General features: G+C 38.8%; 1 protein-coding gene across 1 annotated transcript; it reads right to left on the bottom strand.

The window, feature by feature from the left end:
- Positions 1 to 659: 659 nt before the first annotated feature.
- On the bottom strand, positions 660 to 2,207 carry LOC128436331 (golgin subfamily A member 6-like protein 22). Its single transcript, XM_053418116.1, has 2 exons — positions 943 to 2,207; positions 660 to 759 (listed from the first exon to the last, which is right to left on the bottom strand). Exon 1 carries the CDS (start codon positions 2,139 to 2,141, stop codon positions 1,083 to 1,085), a length of 1,059 nt encoding a protein of 352 aa, XP_053274091.1. The 5' UTR covers positions 2,142 to 2,207; the 3' UTR covers positions 660 to 759; positions 943 to 1,082.
- Positions 2,208 to 9,615: the final 7,408 nt, after the last annotated feature.

Genomic DNA, 9,615 nt, shown 5'->3' with positions numbered 1-9,615 from the left:
CACATCCTGCGGCGCAAATCCTGCTGCGCACATGTATAAAAATAATATTAAAACATTTTTACAAAAAAATATATTAAAATCAAATTAATAAAAAAACTTTTGCTTGTACATTCTGTGGGGCGCAAATTATATGGGGCGCAAATCCTGCGGCGCACATCCTGCTGCGCATATAAATAAAAATAATGTTAAAACATTTTTACAAAAAAAAAAATTTAAATCAAATTAATAAAAAAACTGTGCTTGCACATCCTGTGGGGCGCAAATTATGTGGGGCGCACATCCTGCGGCAGACATCCTGCTGCGCACATAAATAAAAATAATATTAAAAACAAATTACAATTTTTTTTTTTTTAAATCAAATTAATAAAAAAACTGTCCTTGCACATCCTGTGGGGCGCAAATTATGTGGGGCGCACATCCTGCGGCGCAAATCCTGCTGCGCACATGAATAAAAATAATATTAAAAACAAATTACAATTTTTTTTTTTAAATCAAATTAATAAAAAAATTGTCTATAGCGTCCGTTTTCCTATAAAAGGCCGCTAAGAGGCTTAAGTGGGCTCCAGGCTGTTACGCGTCGTACAATGAATCCAAGTCCGGTGATGAATATAGTTTGAGAATTTTATTGCTGTAGACCGAATGACAATTGATGAATGCAAACATGGTTGTTTGACGATGACGACGACGACGACGACGACGACGCTAAACAGAAAATATAATCAGGTGCGCCACTAACCCCCTTTCTCCCCCTCCGCTGATCTGACTGCCCAGGTATATAGATTAAGCCACACCCATGTGTCAATCAAACGGAAGTGACATGCTCCAAAACAGTGTGACTAACCTTTCAAAATAAACAATAAACAAACAGACCAAATATGCATTTTGGCCCCTACAATTCCGGCCCCTAATTATTATGTTTCAAATAATAATTACAAATTTGACATAACAATCAACATAGTATGTAAATATATTTTCTTTCTTCATTATTTGTAATCCGATATACGTTGTCCAAGGAAAGAGTGATTAATCAAAGTCAAGTGTTCAGGAACAAAGTCAAGGGGTCAAAAGTCAGTTTGCGTCAGTCAATGATCCGCTGCCTCCAGTAGTAGGCAGACTTTGGTGATGGGCCTGGTCAGAAATCCGGTCTTTGACTTGATCCGAAGCTGACGTACAAGTCCCTTTTTGTCCATAATGGTCTCCACAATCCCTCCAGTCAACCAGGAGTTGCGAGGCGCTGAATCATCCACAATGATGACGATGTCTCCTGGTGTGAAGTTGCGTCTTATGTTGGACCATTTCTGTCGTTCTTGCAGTTGGGGAAGATACTCCTTAATCCACCTTTTCCAAATCCTTTCCTCCTGTTGCTTCTTTTCTTGATCCTGTAGTTTCCTCTTTGCCTCACATTCTTCCACCTCCCGTCTTCTCACTTTCTCTTCCTCAATTATTCTTTCTTCTTCCTTTCTCTTTTCCTGGGCTAACCTACACTCTTCCTCTTGTCTCCTGATACTCTCTTCTCTCCTCCTGTCTTCCTGGACCCTCTCTTCCTCCATCCTAATCCTTTCCTCCTCAACTCTCTTTCTTTCTTGTTCCTCTCGTCTCTTCTTTTCCTCCTCTAGTCTCTCACGCTGTTGTTGTTCTTCTCTCCTAACCTGCTCCTCCTCTTCTTGTCTCTTCCTCAAAATCATTTGCTCTTCCTCCCGTCTAACTTTCTCTTCTTCTTCAATCCTTTTTCTTTCTTCAGCCTGTCTCCGCTTCTCCTCAGCCAACCTCTCAAGAGCTTCTTCTTGGCTCCTCAACCTCTGCTCTTCCTCTCGTCTAACCTTCTCTTCTTCAATCCTTTTTCTTTCTTCCTCATCTTGTCTTCTTTTCTGCTCAGCCAGTCTCTCAACAGCTTCTTCTGGTTTCCTTTCATCTTCTTTTCTTCCCAGAGGTCCGTTAACTGTCCAGCCGAGCATTGTTTTGACGGCATATGGTCCATCTCCCACACTCCTGATGACTTGAAGTGGTTCCAGAGCCTTTGGTACATCGGAGCCAATCAGCAACTCAATCTCACAGTCCAGTTCAGGTAAGTGAATATTCTTTAAATGATGCCACTGATTGATGTCATTTTGATGTGGGATGTTCCCTTTGTGCACAGGCATAGTCTTCTGAGTGTACACACATGGGAGATCACAGAAATCAGTGCCATGAAGTCCTGTAACCTCTAGGCCTGAAACAATGCTGGTTTCAACGACCTTCTTTTGACCCATTGTTCTCAGAAGAATATTTGATTTTCTTCCCTGGAGATTGAGCTTATTCATTAGCCCCAATGTGCAAAATGACGCAGTGCTTCCCGGGTCAAGGAATGCATATGTATGCACTGTTGTATTCCCCTTCTTGGCCTTTACTTTCACAGGCACTATGGAGAGTTTGCAATTGTCTTCACCGGCCCCAGTAAGACCACTTGTCTGTACCGAGGCTATGGCTCTGATGTCAGCTTCTTCCTTTGTTTGAGGATGATGTTTGTCCATTTCAAATCTTCTTTGGTGGATATGCAGCATCTGAGGATGCTTCAAATTGCATATGTTGCAGCTGAGTCGCTTCCTGCAGTCCTTGCTCATGTGTCCTTTCTGCAGACAACCAAAGCAGGCTCCATTTTCTTTAAGGAAAGTGATTTTCTCATGATGTGCTTTCTTTTCCAATAGGAAACACACCTCCAAAGCATGTCCACCTCCACAGAACAAACACCTTTTTACAGCCGGCCAACTCTCCATTTTCCTAGGTCCATTTCCATTTTTCTCATGTGCAACTGTCACAGTGGTTGCAAATGTACTTCCTTTGATTTTTGGATGAGGTGGTTTTGACATAAAACCTCTTCCATCCTTGCTTGGTGTGGGAGTGTCTCTGATGTCTCCAAATACTGGATCAGTTGCAATCCTCACTTGTTTTTCAAGGTAATTTACCAGATCCCTGAAGGTAGCTCTTTGGTTGTACCTTTCCTGAAAATCACATGCCACAGATCTCCATTTATCCCTCAGTCGATATGGCAGCTTCTTAATTATAATTAGCAGGTTAGCAGACATGTTGAGCTCTTGCATGTTGTTGACATCTTCCATGGCATTGCAACATCCTCTTAGAAACAGAGTGTATGCTTGTAGTGTTTTTGTGTCATCTGGTTTAATTGACGACCATGAAAGAGCCTTCTCCATGTAGGCTGTAGCAATTTTATGCTCGTTGCCAAAGTGCTCCTGCAGTAAGGATTTTGCCTTCCTGAATCCTCTATCTGCGGTCATATGAAGGCAGCTCCTCACCATTTCTCTTGGTTGTGCTTCGGTATATTGTTCCAGATAATAAAGACAATCTGTGGGGTTTGGGTTCTTGCTTTCGATGTTGTGTTCAAAGGATTTTATGAATGTTTGAAATTGAAGTGGGTCACCATCAAAACGACGAATCTCCTTCTTGGGCATTAAAGAGAGAGAGACTGTTGTTGAATCATTAATGCAGTGATGTCATTTTGCTTTTCCATGATGCTAAGCATGTTGCTCTGTTCACCATTGCTTGGAGCAGGCAATGTTGTTGGTATTGTAACATGTGCATCCATAGTTAATGTATTTGACTGAATTGTCACTGGCACTGTGGAGAGAGATTGGGTTTGATTAATGTCTCCGTCAGCAGTGGCAATCATTTGTGTTTTCTTTTCACGTTGTTTTTTCTCCATATACGAGTTCATACCATCTGACACTCTTGATCTGTGGCTACGCACACCAGATCTACTTGAGGCTCCAAGAATCTTCATTTTTGCCATTGTAGCAGCAAGATTCCCATCCAGCTCCAGTTGCTCCTTTTTCCTCCTTAGCTCCTCCTCTTGTGCTTCTATGGCATGTTTATCTTTTAGCATTTGTTGTATTACAATAAGAGCAGCCATTTCAGCCTCAGCCTTGATGCATGCAGATGAGGTGGTGGAAAATCTTGAGCATGAAGAATGTGATTTGTGACTCCTGTTGGTAATATTTGACACACTGTCACTTGGCTTTATTTCATCCTGCATGTCAGATATTGCTTTATTCTGTTGGGAAGGAATGGCAGCTGGAACATCAGAGTGTGGTATATTTTCCTTTAATTCAACAGGTGCAATAGGTGCTCCCTCTTCAGGTGGAATGGGAGAGATGACTGATTGTGCAGCAAACACATCTTCAGTCACCTTTCTTGCTTGTTGAAAGTGTCTTTCAATCTCAGAGAGCCATGTCTTTACATCATCAATGAAGTCTGTGTTGTGTTTTATTATGCGTCCAAACCACTCCTTTTGGGTTACCTTTTCCTCTTTGGGAAGTAAAACAATCACTGACTCATGTGCTGCATTTGCATTTTCATACAGTTGTTTGAGTTCATTCAGTTTGAATTGCACTTTCTTTGCATTTTCATCATTTTTCATGAGCCCTTTAATTTCACGTGAGAGCTCTTTCATTTTTTTCACATTTGATTGACATTGCTTTTGAAGAGTTTCCATTTTGCAAGCCAGCGCTTTGGCTGTAAGCTTGACCGTTCTCTTCTCCGTAATTTCCATTTCATTTGAGTCACTCATTATGTGAACTTTCAACGTGCACAATTCACCAAAGCACAGAGCAACACACACAATGCAATCCGCAATGACATTGATTCAGTCACAATGCGATTTCCAACACAACAGCACAGTACAGCAAACGGCGGCCACTGCTCATCACGCAGTCCTCCAATCAGCCCAAACAATTGCCGATCGCGACAAACCAAGCACGCGCAACACAAGCCCAAACAAACAGTCCCCAATGGACAAAACGGCAGCCTTTCCAAACTGTGTTCAACTTCAAACAACTACACAGAAGGATTAACAAACATATCGATTCTGATGGCTGTGATGCGCTGCTGTCACTTCCGCGTTACACCGCTGCTGCAGTCAATTATGTGTCTCTGATTCCAGGCGTCCGCAGAAGAGTCCCCTGTTGCATAGTTCGTTCCGTCCAAAACATCGAGATCCAAGCGATAAGAGCAACGTTGACTCCCGTGGTGTTTTTGGATTATTTCTGTTTACTAAATATAGCGTCCGTTTTCCTATAAAAGGCCGCTAAGAGGCTTAAGTGGGCTCCAGGCTGTTACGCGTCGTACAATGAATCCAAGTCCGGTGATGAATATAGTTTGAGAATTTTATTGCTGTAGACCGAATGACAATTGATGAATGCAAACATGGTTGTTTGACGATGACGACGACGACGACGACGACGACGACGACGACGACGACGCTAAACAGAAAATATAATCAGGTGCGCCACTAACCCCCTTTCTCCCCCTCCGCTGATCTGACTGCCCAGGTATATAGATTAAGCCACACCCATGTGTCAATCAAACGGAAGTGACATGCTCCAAAACAGTGTGACTAACCTTTCAAAATAAACAATAAACAAACGGACCAAATATGCATTTTGGCCCCTACACTGTCCTTGCACATCCTGTGGGGCGCAAATTCTGTGGGGCGCACATGCTGCAGCGCACATCCTGCTGCGCACATAAATAAAAATAATATTAAAAACAAATTACAATTTTTTTTTTTTAATCAAATTAATAAAAAAACTGTCCTTGCACATCCTGTGGGGCGCAAATTCTGTGGGGCGCACATCCTGCGGCGCACATCCAGCTGCGCACATTAATACAAATAATATTAAAACATTTTTACAAAAAAAAATATTTAAATCAAATTAATAAAAAAACTGTGCTTGCACATCCTGTGGGGCGCAAATTTTGTGGGGCGCACATCCTGCGGCGCACATCCTGCTGCGCACATAAATAAAAATAATATTAAAAACAAATTACAATTTTTTTTAAAAAATCAAATTAATAAAAAAACTGTGCTTGCACATCCTGTGGGGCGCAAATTCTGTGGGGCGCACATCCTGTGGCGCACATCCTGCTGTGCACATGAATAAAAATAATATTAAAACATTTTTACAAAAAAAAATATTTAAATCAAATTAATAAAAAAACTGTGCTTGCACATCCTGTGGGGCGCAAATTCTGTGGGACGCACATCCTGCTGCGCACATAAATAAAAATAATGTTAAAACATTTTTACAAAAAAAAATATTTAAATCAAATTAATAAAAAAACTGTGCTTGCACATCCTGTGGGGCGCAAATTCTGTGGGGCGCACATGCTGCAGCGCACATCCTGCTGCGCACATAAATAAAAATAATATTAAAACAGTTTTACAAAAAAAAATATTTAAATCAAATTAATAAAAAAACTGTGCTTGCACATCCTGTGGGGCGCAAATTCTGTGGGACGCACATCCTGCTGCGCACATAAATAAAAATAATATTAAAACATTTTTACAAAAAAAAATATTTAAATCAAATTAATAAAAAAACTGTGCTTGCACATCCTGTGGGGCGCAAATTCTGTGGGGCGCACATGCTGCAGCGCACATCCTGCTGCGCACATAAATAAAAATAATATTAAAAACAAATTACAATTTTTTTTTTTTAAATCAAATAATAAAAAAACTGTGGTTGCACATCCTGTGGGGCGCAAATTCTGTGGGGCGCACATCCAGCTGCGCACATTAATAAAAATAGTATTAAAAACAATTTACAATTTTTTTTTTTTTTAATCAAATTAATAAAAAAACTGTGCTTGCACATCCTGTGGGGCGCAAATTCTGTGGGACGCACATCCTGCTGCGCACATAAATAAAAATAATGTTAAAACATTTTTACAAAAAAAAATATTTAAATCAAATTAATAAAAAAACTGTGCTTGCACATCCTGTGGGGCGCAAATTCTGTGGGGCGCACATGCTGCAGCGCACATCCTGCTGCGCACATAAATAAAAATAATATTAAAACAGTTTTACAAAAAAAAATATTTAAATCAAATTAATAAAAAAACTGTGCTTGCACATCCTGTGGGGCGCAAATTCTGTGGGACGCACATCCTGCTGCGCACATAAATAAAAATAATATTAAAACATTTTTACAAAAAAAAATGTTTAAATCAAATTAATAAAAAAACTGTGCTTGCACATCCTGTGGGGCGCAAATTCTGTGGGGCGCACATGCTGCAGCGCACATCCTGCTGCGCACATAAATAAAAATAATATTAAAAACAAATTACAATTTTTTTTTTTTAAATCAAATAATAAAAAAACTGTGGTTGCACATTCTGTGGGGCGCAAATTCTGTGGGGCGCACATCCAGCTGCGCACATTAATAAAAATAGTATTAAAAACAATTTACAATTTTTTTTTTTTTTAATCAAATTAATAAAAAAACTGTGCTTGCACATCCTGTGGGGCGCAAATTCTGTGGGGCGCACATCCTGTGGCGCACATCCTGCTGTGCACATGAATAAAAATAATATTAAAACATTTTTACAAAAAAATATATGTAAATCAAATAAATAAAAAAACTGTGCTTGCACATCCTGTCGGGCGCAAATTCTGTGGGGCGCACATCCTGCGGCGCACATCCTGCTGCGCACATAAATAAAAATAATATTAAAACATTTTGACAAAAAAAAATATTTAAATATAACTAATAAGAAACCTTGCTTGCACATCCTGTGGGGCGCAAATTCTGTGGGGCGCACATCCTGCGGCGCACATCCTGCTGCGCACATAAATAAAAATAATATTAAAACATTTTTACAAAAAAAAATATTTAAATATAACTAATAAAAAACCTTGCTTGCACATCCTGTGGGGCGCAAATTATGTGGTGCGCACATCCTGCAGCGCACATCCTGCTGCGCAAATAAATAAAAATAAAATTAAAAAAAATTTACAATTTTTTTTTTTAAATCAAATTAATAAAAAAACTGTGCTTGCACATCCTGTGGGGCGCAAATTCTGTGGGACGCACATCCTGCTGCGCACATAAATAAAAATAATATTAAAACATTTTTACAAAAAAAAATATTTAAATCAAATTAATAAAAAAACTGTGCTTGCACATCCTGTGGGGCGCAAATTCTGTGGGGCGCACATGCTGCAGCGCACATCCTGCTGCGCACATAAATAAAAATAATATTAAAAACAAATTACAATTTTTTTTTTTAAATCAAATTAATAAAAAAACTGTGGTTGCACATCCTGTGGGGCGCAAATTCTGTGGGGCGCACATCCAGCTGCGCACATTAATAAAAATAGTATTAAAAACAATTTACAATTTTTTTTTTTTTTAATCAAATTAATAAAAAAACTGTGCTTGCACATCCTGTGGGGCGCAAATTCTGTGGGGCGCACATCCTGCGGCGCACATCCTGCTGCGCACATAAATAAAAATAATATTAAAACATTTTTACAAAAAAAAATATTTACATCAAATTATTAAAAAAACTGTGCTTGAACATCCTGTGGGGCGCAAATTCTGTGGGGCGCACATCCTGAAGAGCACATCCTGCTGCGCACATGAAATAAAAATAATATTAAAACATTTTTACAAAAAAAATATTTAAATCAAATTAATAAAAAAACTGTGCTTGGACATCCTGCGGCGCACATCCTGCTGCGCACATAAATAAAAATAATATTAAAAACAAATTACAATTTTTTTTTTTAAATCAAATTAATAAAAAAACTGTGCTTGGACATCCTGCGGCGCACATCCTGCTGCGCACATAAATAAAAATAATATTAAAACATTTTTACGAAAAAAAATATTTACATCAAATTATTAAAAAAACTGTGCTTGAACATCCTGTGGGGCGCAAATTCTGTGGGGCGCAAATTCTGTGGGGCGCACATCCTGCGGCGCACATCCTGCTGCGCACATAAATAAAAATGAAATAAAACATTTTTACAAAAAAAAATATTTAAATCAAATTAATAAAAAAACTGTGCTTGCACATCCTCTGGGGCGCAAATTATGTGGTGCGCACATCCTGCAGCGCACATCCTGCTGCGCAAATAAATAAAAATAATATTAAAACATTTTTACAAAAAAAAATATTTAAATCAAATTAATAAAAAAATGTGCTTGCACATCCTGTGGGGCGCAAATTATGTGGGGCGCACATCCTGCAGCGCACATCCTGCTGCGCACATAAATAAAAATAATATTAAAAACAAATTACAATTTTTTTTATTTAAATCAAATTAATAAAAAACTGTCCATGCACATCCTGTGGGGCGCAAATTCTGTGGGGCGCACATCCTGCAGCGCACATCCTGCTGCGCACATCCTGCTGCGCAAATAAATAAAAATTATATTAAAAACAAATTACAATTTTTTTTTAAAAATCAAATTAATAAAAAAACTGTGCTTGCACATCCTGTGGGGCGCAAATTCTGTGGGGCGCACATGCTGCAGCGCACATCCTGCTGCGCACATAAATAAAAATAATATTAAAAACAATTTACAATTTTTTTTTTTTAAATCAAATTAATAAAAAAACTGTGCTTGCACATCCTGTGGGGCGCAAATTCTGTGGGGCGCAAATTCTGTGGGGCGCACATCCTGAAGAGCACATCCTGCTGCGCACATGAAATAAAAATAATATTAAAACATTTTTACAAAAAAAATATTTAAATCAAATTAATAAAAAAACTGTGCTTGGACATCCTGCGGCGCACATCCTGCTGCGCACATAAATAAAAATAATATTAAAAAC

Source organism: Pleuronectes platessa, unplaced genomic scaffold (genome assembly GCF_947347685.1).
Source record: "Pleuronectes platessa unplaced genomic scaffold, fPlePla1.1 scaffold_85, whole genome shotgun sequence".
Taxonomy (NCBI): Eukaryota; Metazoa; Chordata; class Actinopteri; order Pleuronectiformes; family Pleuronectidae; genus Pleuronectes; species Pleuronectes platessa.
This window is presented reverse-complemented; position numbering and strand designations above follow the sequence as displayed.